The sequence below is a fragment of the Pongo pygmaeus genome, chromosome 7, assembly GCF_028885625.2.
Source record: "Pongo pygmaeus isolate AG05252 chromosome 7, NHGRI_mPonPyg2-v2.0_pri, whole genome shotgun sequence".
Classification (NCBI taxonomy): Eukaryota; Metazoa; Chordata; class Mammalia; order Primates; family Hominidae; genus Pongo; species Pongo pygmaeus.
The window spans coordinates 107,186,895-107,199,069 of NC_072380.2; the positions used below are offsets into that span (position 1 = coordinate 107,186,895).

A 12,175-nucleotide genomic window follows, 5' to 3' on the forward strand; every position below is an offset into this window, starting at 1 on the left:
TGCTCGGCTTGTCTTGGAATTTAAATAAATCTTTTAGCCATATATTAGGAAAATATTGATTGGTTTGTTAAGTTGTGATGATCATCTGAAAGTTGACACATTTAAATATACAACATTTGTTAATATCGCCATTGGTGTCATCAGAAAAGTCTTGTCAAGTATTGGGAAGCTGCCAAGTTTACAGTTTTCTAAAGTTCTAATTTTACTTAAAAAGTTGAATGTTGGCCAGGAGCGGTGGCTCATGTCTGTAATCCCAGCACTTTGGGAGGCTGAGGTGGGAGGATCACTTGAGGTCAGGAGTTCAAGACCAGTCTGGCCAACATGGTGAAACCCCATCTCTACTAAAAATACAAAAATTAGCCGGGTGTGGTGGTGGCAGTGCCTGTAATCCCAGCTATTCGGGAGGCTGAGGCAGGAGAATCACTTGAACCCGAGAGGTGGAGGTTGCAGTGAGCGGTGATAGCACCATTGCACTCCAGCCTGGGCAGCAAGAGCGAAACTCCATCTCAAAAAAAAAAAAAAAAAATTTGAATGTTATTATCGGCCACAAATGGTGTTAGTTGTTTTCCATAAAGTGACATGACAGGCTCACTTTGTTCAAGAAAGTGTTTGCTAAATACCCAAGTCTGAATGACCACAGTCTGTTCTCATTCTTTCTTTCTTTCTTTTTTTTTTTTTTGAGACAGGGTCTCACTCTGTCACCCACCTGAGTGCAGTGGTGCAATCTCGGCTCACTGTAGCCACATCCTCTTGGGCTCAAGCAATCCTCTCACCTCAGTTTCCCACATAGCCAGGACTACAGACACACACCACCATCCCTGGCTTACTTTTTATTTTGATTTTTTTGTAGAGACAGAAGTCTCACTATGTCCCCCAGATACGTCTTGAATTCCTGGACTCTCCCACCTCAGCCTCCCAAAGTGCTGGGATTACAGGTGTGAGCCACTGCACCCAGCCAGCTTCTGTTGTTTTAAACCACAAAGTTTGTGGTAATTTGTTACAGCAGCCACTTGAAACAGATACAATGAGTATGTCACATTTTGTTTGTCTATTCACCAGGTGATAGACCTTGGTTTCTACTTTTAGGCTACTGTAGATACTGCTGTTCTAAACATTCAAGTCTTTGTGTGGGTACATTTTCTCCTTTCTCTTGGATACATACCTAGAAGGGGAATTGCTGAGTCGTCTGGTAAGCCTATTTTTAATATATATATTTTTTTGAGACAGAGTTTTGTTCTTGTCGCCCAGGCTGGAGTGCAATGGCGCGATCTCGGCTCACCACAACCTCCGCCTCCCAGGTTCAAGCGATTCTCCTGCCTCAGCCTCCCGAGTAGCTGGGATTACAGGCATGTGCCACCACGCCTGGCTAATTTTGTATTTTTTAGTAGAGACAGGGTTTCTCCATGTTGGTCAGGCTGGTCTCGAACTCCCGACCTCAGGTGATCCGCCTGCCTTGGCCTCCCAAAGTGCTGGGATTACAGGCGTGAGCCACCGTGCCCGGCCTATTTTTAACATTTTGAGAAACTGCCAAACTGGTTTCAAAAGTGGCTGTAGCATTTTACATTTGACATGTATGGAGGTTCTAATTTCATATCATCACCAATACTTATTATTTTTGTCTTTTTGATCATAGCCATTTTAGTGGGTGTGAAATGGTATTTCACACAGTTTTGTTTTGCTTTATTTATTTATGTATTTATTTGAGACAAAGTCTCGCTCTGTCACCCAGCCCAGAGTGCAGTGGCATAATCATAGCTCACTGCAGCCTGCTTCCCAGGCTCAAGCCATCCTCCCACCTCAGTCCCCCAGGGTAGCTGGGACCACAGGCATGTATCGCCGTGCCTGGCTAATTTTTGTGTTTTTTTGTAGAGATGGGGTCTCACGTTGTTGCCAAGGCTAGTGATTTGCATTTCTTTTCTTTTCTTTCCTTTTTTTTTGAGACAGTCTCACTCTGTCACCCAGGCTGGAGTGCAATGGCACGATCTCAGCTCATTGCAACCTCCACCTCCTGGGTTCAAGTGATTCTCTGTCTCAGCCTCCCGAGTAGCTGGGATTACAGATGCATCACCGCCACGCCCGGCTAATTTTTGTATTTTTAGTAGAGACAGGGTTTCACCATCTTGGCCAGGCTGGTCTTGAACTCCTGACCTTGTGATCCACCCACCTCGGCCTCCTAAAGTGATGGGATCACAGGCGTGAGCCACCGCACCTGGCCGATGATTTGTGTTTCTTTAACGACTAATGATATTGAGCATTTTCATGTGCATATTGCCCATTTGTAATATCTTCTTTGGAGAATGATCAATTCAAATCCTTTTTTTGCTTTTTGTTTTTTTTTGAGATGGAGTCTCCGTTTGTCGGAGTCTCACTCTGTCGCCCAGGCTGGAGTGCAGTGGCACAATCTCAGCTCACTGCAACCTCTGCCTCGTGGGTTCAAGCAATTCTCCTGCCTCAGCCTCTCAAGTAGCTGCGATTACAGGTGCCCGCCACCATGCCAGGCTAATTTTTGTATTTTTAGTAGAGATGAGGTTTCACCATGTTGGCCAGGCTAGTCTTGAACTCCTGACCTCAGGTGATCCGCCCACCTCGGCCTCCCAAAGTGCTGGGATTACAGGTGTGAGCCACCGCACCTGGCCAATTCAAATCCTTTACTCACTGTGTTGTTGCTGGGTTGTAAGAGTTCTTTACGTATTCTGGATGTAAATCCCTTATCAGACACATGATTTGCAAATATTTTCTTCTAGTCTGTGGGTTGTCATTCCACTTTCCTGATGGTATCTTTCCAAGTGTATTATTTTTTAAATCAAAATTTTAAATATTTCTTTGCCTCTGTTGTTTCTGAGAGCCAAAGACATAGTAAGTTGAAGAAGCCTTGGCTTTCTGACATTCTGGGACACCTTTCAAGAATGCTCAACCCACACCAGGATTGTCACACTGACAGGGAAAGATGTGTCACTCCAGACCCAGGCAAGCAAACTTGGCCACAGCTGGGATATGTGTCTTGCATCAAAGCAGAAGCAACTGGTAGTTTTGAGGGTCTTCTGACAGACACCCTACAAACATACTGCTCAGAAGTGAGGTAGGAGGTGAGATGCGACTCTGGAGTCAGGGTTTGGACACCGGACCAAACTAAGGACTAGCTAAAACAGGGATGGGGCGGAAGCAGCTTTCCATAAGACATGCTCAACGGTATGCCATGTCAGTTTACCATTGCCATGGCAACACCTGGGCATTGCCACCCCATTCCATGGTAATGACCCGATGACCCAGAAGTTACCACCCTTTTCCTAGAAATTTCTGCATAAACTTCCCCTTAATCTGCATGCAATTAAAAATGGGTGTAAATATGCCTGCAGAACCACCCTGAGCTGGTATTCTCAGCGCACTGCCTGTGGGGTAGCCCTGCTCTGCAGGGGCAGTCACAGAGCTGTAACACTGCCACTTCAGTAAAGCTGTTCTCTTCTACCACTGGTTCACACTTGAATACTTTCCTGGACAAAGCAAAGAACTCTCTGGGGCGAAGTTCCAATTTGTGGTCACCTGCCCTGCATTAGCGGGACAAGAGTCCCTGGCTGGAAGCTTGAGTTCATTAGACTCTTCCAATGTTGATGAAGTCTTAAGTTATGACTCCCTCTAAGAGATGGTCTCTAAGTTTAATAAACTTCAAGATCTCTGTCAACCTTCAAGTATTCAATTACCCACTCTGAAAAGGGGAGTTCAGTGCTGTAACACTTTTTTTTTTAACCTGTAACACTTTTATGGCAAGACATTTTTGAGTCTAAATAAAACACCTTGGGACTTGAAATATATAATGTTGTTATTGTATTAGATGATAGTGGAATAATGAACTCTTCCTTAATTAAAACTTATTTTTACATATGTAATACAAATGTCAAAAAAAAGTCAAAAAAAATTTCCTTTTTTTTCTTTTTTTTTTTTTCTCGTTGTGAGACAGGGTCTCACTCTGTTGCCCAGGCTGGAGTGTAGTGGTACAATCACAGCTCACTGCAACCTCAATCTCTTAGGCTTAGGTGATCCTCCCGCCTCAGCTTCCTGAGTAGCTGGGACCACAGGTGTGTGTCACCACACCCGGCTAATTAAATTTTTTTTTTTTTGAGACGGAGTTTCGCTCTGTTGCCCAGGCTGGAGTGCAATGGAGCGATCTCGGTTCACTGCAACCTCCGCCTCGCGGGTTCAAGCGATTCTCCTGCCTCAGCCTCCAGAGTAGCTGGGATTACAGGCCCCTGCCACCAAGCCGGGCTAATTTTTGTATTTTTAGTAGAGACGGGGTTTCATCATATTGGTCAGGCTGACCTTGTATTCACGATCTATGAATGCATCTTTTTTCAGTTTCAATCGTTAATGAAAAATACAAGAACATCACAGAACGGAGGTAAATGTATAGGGTTAACAGAGCCTCTAGCGGGGATATCGAAAGGATCAACTAGGCTCTAAGTATCGGGAGCTAGCAGCAAGGGCTGCTCACCGTATGCTGCCATCCGTCCAGGAAGCGGGTGGGAAGCTGGTGTTCTCGGCAGGACGGCGGGAGCATCTGAGGAGAGGACCCAGGTGCCAGGAAATCTCAGAAATGGGAACAGGGAAATTGAAAGCACAGGAGATAAACTTTGCTTGGGTCACAACTAGAACCCTTCGCTTCGCCTTTACGAAAATATTGAGGCCCGTTGCAACCCTAGATGAGGTTGTCTCATTTTCTCGCTGGAGAACTATCAGGGAACAGGGAAAACCCACCCGCGACCCGGCTTCATGCGGCGCCGTCTCCTATGGCAACCGGGAGGAGGCGTGGTTCGAAGGTTAGTCACGCCCCTTTCCTTCCAACCCGAACAACGATTGGTCCGAAGGCGCGGCTGTGGCGCGGGGAGGCGGATCCAGGATCGCAGCTCCGGCTGGCTCGCGCCGCCATTTTGGATTGTGTGAGTTTCCGGGACGTTCCGAGCGTGGCCTCTCTCCCACCGGGTTCCGCATACCCCAGGCCCCGGCCCGCATCCAAGTGTCAGGTTGGAGCCAGGAAGCGGCCCTGGTGGTAGCGGCGGCGGGGGCAGGATGAGCGCGGAGGCGGCGGACCGGGAGGCGGCCACCTCCAGCCGGCCCTGCACCCCGCCGCAGACCTGCTGGTTTGAGTTCCTGCTGGAGGAGTCACTGTTGGAGAAACATCTGCGCAAGCCCTGTCCGGGTGAGCGCGGCGCCTGCACCTGGGGAGCGGGACACCGCCACCGGCGCTGTCCGCCCGGCTTCCCTCCGCTCCCCGCCTTCTCGGTCACCGAAGCTGCGGCCTGGGAGGCGCGCACAGGAGCCCAGCTCCGACCGGGCTCCTCGCTTGCCTTAAACATGCCCGGGTGGAGGGTCAAAGAAAAGCTCGAAACAAAGGCTCTCCTACCCCCGGAGGGGAGGGCTTGGTGCTGTCATCCCAAACCCTTTGGTCCTTTTTACGATTTACCTTTTTACTGTTGGGGTTTTAGAGGCTGCGAGGCGGGTCTTGTGGTTGCTTGGGTCGGGGAGGCTGACCAGACCCCTCCTTCAACCCCAAGCTGAATAAATTCAGGGAGCTGGGGAGAAACCAGCTGTTGGGTGTTGATCCTGACGCTAGTTATTATCTTAGGTTTTATTTAAACATTTTGTTATTCAGTGAGGGAATTTTATTGACTCTTATTCCAAAGTTGGGCTGTAAGTTAAAATCTTTGAAAGCAGGAACTGCTGCACATTTGCAAGATGGCTTTGTATAGTGATGATAATGATTAATAGCCCAGTTAAATGGGTGTGATTGAGGGGGGAGGAGGAAAACTCCAGGCATTCTCAAAAAAGGTATTGGCACAAAAAGGTAAGTTCCTCGGATAGCATTTCTCGAAATTCAAATCTATATATGGCTTGTTCAGTCTCATAGACTGGCCTTAACTGATAGAGACCACTGTGTAAGAAGTTAGTGTACTTAGGCAGTTTTGGCACCTGTATAATGTCCTTAATTCATTCCTTTTGAAAGATAATTTGTTGAGTGCTTTCCGGGTGCCATGCACTGTGCTTAATTGTTCACATCTGTTACCTCCTTTAATTTAATCTTCATAATGATCCTGTGAGGTAGGTGATATTATCGTCTATTTTGCATTGGAGGAAACAGGTGCAGAGAGGTCACTTGATGGAGGTCCCCCTAATTAAGTGTCAAAATAATAGTTTTAATGTTTGTATCTCATTCTTCTAATTGGCAGTGGTTATTTGCAGAACCAGAAATCTATGACTGTTATGTTCTTCCCCGTAAGGTGTTTTTTTTTTTGCTTTCTTCCACTCTAATCTGTTACCCTTCCTCCTTACCACTCTTCCGCATCTCCTTTAACTCCCAGGCACACTTCTTACATACGTATTCCTTAGTCATCATTTTAACAGCACAGCTGTTTGGATTCCTTTTGTGGCAAAAAAAACCCAACCCCCCCCCCCCCCGCAAAAAGAAAAAAACAAACCAATAGTGAATCCTTTTGTATCTTCAGAATTAAAACTTAAATTTAAGAATTTATTTTCTTTTAAACCCTAGATCCTGCACCAGTTCAACTTATAGTTCAGTTTTTGGAACAGGCTTCCAAACCTTCAGTTAATGAACAAAACCAAGTTCAACCTCCGCCTGATAACAAGAGAAATCGTATTTTAAAACTACTTGCTCTTAAAGTTGCTGCACATTTGAAGTGGGACTTAGACATATTAGAGAAAAGGTATCCAAGATTTCAGTGAAATTTCATTTGAAGTACTATTTAGATATCTTGGTTTATTTCTATATATGCCTTTATGATATCGGCTCTTAAAAATTACGTGCTGGGCGCCGTGGCTCACGCCTATAATAATCCCGGCACTTTGGGAGGCCAAGGCTGGCAGATTACTTGAGGTCAGGAGTTTGAGACCAGCCTGGCCATCATGGTGAAACCTCATCTCTAGCCGGGCATGGTGGCGGGCGCCTGTAATTTCAGTTACTTGGAAGGCTGAGGCACGAGAATCGCTTGAACCCGGGAGGCTGAGGTTGCAGTGAGCCGAGATGGGGCTACTGCGTTCCAGCCTGGGCGATAGAGTAAGACTCGGAAAAAAAAAAAAATAAATAAATATTATATATTCTTGATAAAATATGCAAATATAACATTACTTTTGATGTGGTAACTAGAGAAAATCCACACCTAAACTGTTGTAAATTTCTCAAGTGACTTTTACATATCTGAAGAAAATGAATAAAAATTAATGATAGATGTTGTGTAATATTATGGATGATTTGCTATTGAATAATTGAGTTGATTTTACTGGTCATACATCACTATCTCCTATTAAAACAGCTGATTAGAGTCAGTGCTTATTTGCTTAAATATAAATACTTTCAAGGCTGTTATTAGAAAATGATTTATTATCATCCCCTTCTTATCACAATTTTAAAAATCCCTTATAGGAAGTTGGGAAAAATTAAAAAAATAGGAAATAATTGGGGAGGAGAGAGTATTTTTTTGACATTTTCATGTAATTTTTGTTCTTTGTTCTCCATAGGCTTAAAGTTGTGATCATACCCTATGTACTGTTTTGATTTCTGGTTTTTTCACCTAGCAGTATCATGAACATTTCCCCTTTTTTATTTTTTTGGAGAGAATTCCATTGTATGGATAATTTATTAACTGTTCCTTAATTGACAGTCATTTAGTTTATTTCTAGTTTTTCACTGATATAAATCACAGGGCCTTAAATATCTTTGCTCATAAAATAAATTTATCTGTATTTTGAGTTGTATTCTTAGGATAGCTCCTTAAATTGCTGGATCATGCAGTATAAACATTGTTAAGACACATGAATATTGCCGGATTGCATTCCAAAAAAGTTTGTACTCTCACCAGTAGTATTCAAAAACCCTCTTTCTAACCACATTCTTCAGCATTAAATATTAGAATTTTTAAAGTGTATTTTTTTTTTTTTGAGACGGAGTCTCGCTCTGTCACCCAGGCTGGAGTGCAGAGGCGTGATAGCCGCTCACTGCAAGCTCCGCCTCCTTGACAGGAGAATGGTTGACGCCGTTCTCCTGCCTCAGCCTCCCGAATAGCTGGGACTACAGGCGCCCGCCACCATAAAGTGTGTTTTTAATCTGAGCAGGGGAAGCTGTACGTTATAGACTGAAGAGACATCTACAGATAGCAATGGGTACAAAGAAGTATGACATATATGAGGCAGCTGGAAAATTGAACACTGATAGGCTGTTTGACAGTAAGCAACTCTAAATTTTTTAGATGTGAAATTAATATTGTGATTATGTTGAGTTAATTTTTTGAGATATATTCTGAAATATTTATGGACGAAATGATTTGGGAAGTGGGGAAGAATAGAGATGAAGTAAGATTGGCCATCAGATGATAATTGCTAGATGATGGTACATAGGGGTTCATTATATCCTGTCTACTTTTATGTTTTACGTTTTTTCATAATAAAAAGTTTTAAAAATCTTTTCGCATTTAGGCCGGGCACGGTGGCTCACGCCTGTAATCCCAGCACTGTGGGAGGCCGAGGCAGGCAGATCACAAGGTCAGGAGATCGAGACCATCCTGGCTAACACGGTGAAACCCCATCTCTACTAAAAACACAAAAAATTAGCCAGGTGTGGTGGCAGGCGCCTGTAGTCTCAGCTACTTGGGAAGCTGAGGCAGGAGAATGGCATGAACCCGGGAGGTGGAGATTGCAGTGAGCCCAGATCGTGCCACTGCACTCCAGCCTGGGCGACAGAGCGAGACTCCATCTCAAAAAAAAAAAAAAAAAAAAAAAAAAAAAAAAAAAAAATCTTTTCGCATTTGATAGCTAAACCCAGAGATGTGGTTCCTTTACAATGTAGGTATTTTCAGCGAGGATACGGAATTTTGTATGTATTTTGTGTTTCTTTCACAATTAATGTGCAAACATATACGTTTTGCTTCTTCAAGTTTGTCTGTTCCAGTGTTGAATATGCTACTAAATGAACTACTCTGCATCAGTAAAGTTCCTCCTGGAACAAAGCATGTAGACATGGATCTGGCCACTTTACCTCCGACCACTGCCATGGCTGTACTTCTCTATAATAGATGGTAAATGTTTTCATAAACTCAGAATGCGTTGGGCAACCTCTGTTTTATTGCACTGTGGCTTTCAAGGATATGCTTTTAATGGACCCATTCTGCTGCAGGGATTTTTCAAATCTTGGGAACTGTGAGTCTGATGGTGGAGAAAATTTGTAACTGCATAGATGAAAAGCAATCTGATAAAAATGTGGATGACTTATGCAGGATTTACCATGTGTCAATTAATGCTTCATATAATTTATATAAACCTAAGGAGTACTTGAAAACATAATTGAGATGACATTTATAATGTATGAAATTTTCTTTTTCCTGTCTTTTCTTCAGGGCAATTAGGACAATTGTTCAAAGTAGTTTTCCAGTCAAACAGGCAAAACCTGGACCCCCTCAGTTAAGTGTGTAAGTTGGTGGCTATGACCTTTACTTGGCATTTTTTTCATTAGAGTTTTAAAAATGTTTGCAAGTTTTTAATAACCTCTGTTATAGAAGAAGTAGAGCAGGAATAGGAGGGCAGAAGGCCTGTGTGAAGGTTTGTTTGAAGGAGTTAGAGGGGCTGGAGAGTCAGGTAATGTGCTAGATACAGAGTTCTAAGAAGGGAAGTGCTTTGGGAATTGTGCCATTTATCTGAAAGCAGTAATTTTTTTTTTGTTTTTTTTTTTGAGATGGAGACTCACTCTGTCGCCCAGGCTGGAATGCAGTGGTGTGATCTCGGCTCACTGCAGCCTCCACCTCCTGGGTTCAAGTGATTCTCCCACCTCAGCCTCCCAAGTAGCTGGGATTGCAGGTGTGTGCCACCACGCCCGGCTAATTTTTGCATTTTTTAGTAGAGACAGGGTTTCACCATGTAGGCCAGGCTGGTGTCGAACTCCTGACCTCAAGTGATCCACCCACCTTGGTCTTCCAAAGTGCTGAGATTACAGGTGTGAGCCACGGCACCCAGCCTGATATTTTTTTCATTTAATTAAATTGTCTTGAAAAAGATTTGCATGTGGGGAAATTAATATATGTCAATATTAAAGTACAATATGAAAGTTGATCGTATCTGGAGGTTTTCTTTTTTTAAATTTTTTATTTTTAAGGCTTGTCAAGTGAAGCAGCAGGAGTGGAGGATGGAGTTTTAAACCTAATTCTTAATTTCCACATGGCAGCGTACCCAAATTTGGAGCTAGAAATCATAGTTTCTAACTTGATACAAATGAGCTTTTGTTGTAAGTTTTGCTCTTCAGTTGAGTAAATGAGGCTGGGTGCTGTGGCTCACACCTGTAATCCTAACACTTTGGGAGATTGAGGTGGGAGGATTACTTGAAGCCAGGAGGTTGAGGCTGCCACTGCACTCCAATCTGGGTGACAGGTTTTCTCAAAAACAAACAAAAAACCCAAACAAAGTAAATGAGAAAATACTGGTACGTTAATAAGCATCATAATAGTTGAGGGTTTTGTTTTTTCAAACATGAAAATAAATAACATTAAAAACACTCTTAAATTGAACCTGACTTTCAAGAATGATGCTCTTAAGTTTTGAATTTTTTGGTCTTGAGAGTAACTTTTGATACCTTTGTTTTCAATTGTTTTTCTTTTAGTATGAATCAAATGCAACAGGAAAAAGAGCTAACAGAAAACATTTTGAAAGTGGTAAGTATTGGCATCAGTTACACAGTAACATTTCAGGAACAACTTTAGAGCGGCGGTTCCCAAGGTTTTTGGCACCAGGGACTGGTTTTGTGGAAGGCAATTTCCAGGAAACTGGATGTGGTGTGGGGGGCGGGGGGCAAGGATGGTTTCAGGATGATTCAAGCACGTTACATTTATTGTGTACTTTATTTCCATTATTATTACATTGTAATATATATGGAAATAATTATCCAACTCACCATAATTTAGAATCAACCGGAGCCCTGAGCTTGTTTTCCTGCAACTAGATGGTCCCATTTGGGGGTGATGAGAGACAGTGACAGATCATCAGGCATTAATTCTCACAAGGAGGACACAACATGGATCCCTTGCGTGTGTAGTTCACGATAGGGTTTGCGCTCCTATGTGAATCTAATGCCCCCATTGATGTGACAGGAGGTGGAGCTCAGGCCATAATGCGAGCGATGGGGAGCGGCTGTAAATATAGATGAAGCTTCTTTTGCTCACCTGCTGCTCACTTCCTGCTGTGCAGCCTGGTTCCTGGTACCAGTCCATGGCCTGGGAGTTGGGGACCCCTGCCTTTATAGCATGTATAGATGTGTCTTCTAATCTTGGGGACATGAGAGTTGTGAAGGTCTAAGTGCCGTGACATTAAGGTTTTTACTGTTAGGATATAGGTAATATTCTAAATCACACATAGTCTTTCAGTTTTAATAGTAGAGTACTTTACTACTGATTGATTCTATTTTTGACTATTTCATGATATATTAGTAGATATGAGAAACTGATTTTACAGGTGATGTCTTTATATTTTGTGTTTTCCAAAAACTCTATGACAAACATGTATAGTTTATATTTTAAAATTTCTTCTATAATTACAGCAGTTTATTTTTTATTTTTTATTTTTTTGAGACAGAGTCTTGCTCTGTTGCCCAGGCCGGAGTGCAGTGGCATGATCTCAGCTCACTGCAACCTCGCCTCCCGGCTTCAAGCAATTTTCCTGCCTCAGCCTCCTGAATAGCTGGGATTACAGGCGCTTGCCACCAGGCCCAGCTAATTTTTTTGTATTTTTAGTAGAGACGGGTTTCACCGTGTCGGCCAGGCTGGTCTCGAACTCCTGACCTCAAGTGATCCACCCACCTTGGCCTTCCAAAGTGCTGGGATGACAGGTGTGAGCCACTGTGCCTGGCCTAGCAGTTATTTTTTAATTGATCTACATAATGGAAAATTAGAAACCTGACAGTTTCTGTAATTTAGAAATGATTTCTGTAATTAACACCTACAATGTTCCATATTACCATGTGAGGTGTAGGGGCTGGGTGAGGAGAGAAAAAGGTAAGAAACGATCTGTATCTCACTATAGCAAATATGCTGTAGTATTTTGAATGTGGAAGCCAAAGCCTGCATCATTTCATTGTTGTTATCTAGTTCCTAATAAAATGGCTGGCACATTGAAGTATACAGATATTTCTTGA

At 43.1% G+C, this 12,175-nt stretch overlaps 1 protein-coding gene across 2 annotated transcripts in view; it reads left to right on the forward strand.

The window, feature by feature from the left end:
- Positions 1-4,881: 4,881 nt before the first annotated feature.
- INTS8 (integrator complex subunit 8) overlaps positions 4,882-12,175 on the forward strand; it is a 57,201-nt gene continuing 49,907 nt past the window's right edge. Inside the window, exons 1-5 of one of the 2 annotated variants that reach the window (XM_054498707.2) lie at positions 4,882-5,191; positions 6,539-6,713; positions 8,937-9,077; positions 9,396-9,467; positions 10,649-10,700. In XM_054498707.2, coding sequence (XP_054354682.1) covers positions 5,062-5,191; positions 6,539-6,713; positions 8,937-9,077; positions 9,396-9,467; positions 10,649-10,700 — 570 coding nt within the window. In that variant the 5' untranslated portion in view covers positions 4,882-5,061. The remainder of the gene's footprint in view (positions 5,192-6,538; positions 6,714-8,936; positions 9,078-9,395; positions 9,468-10,648; positions 10,701-12,175) is intronic. The other variant, XR_008504148.2, reaches the window with a different exon arrangement.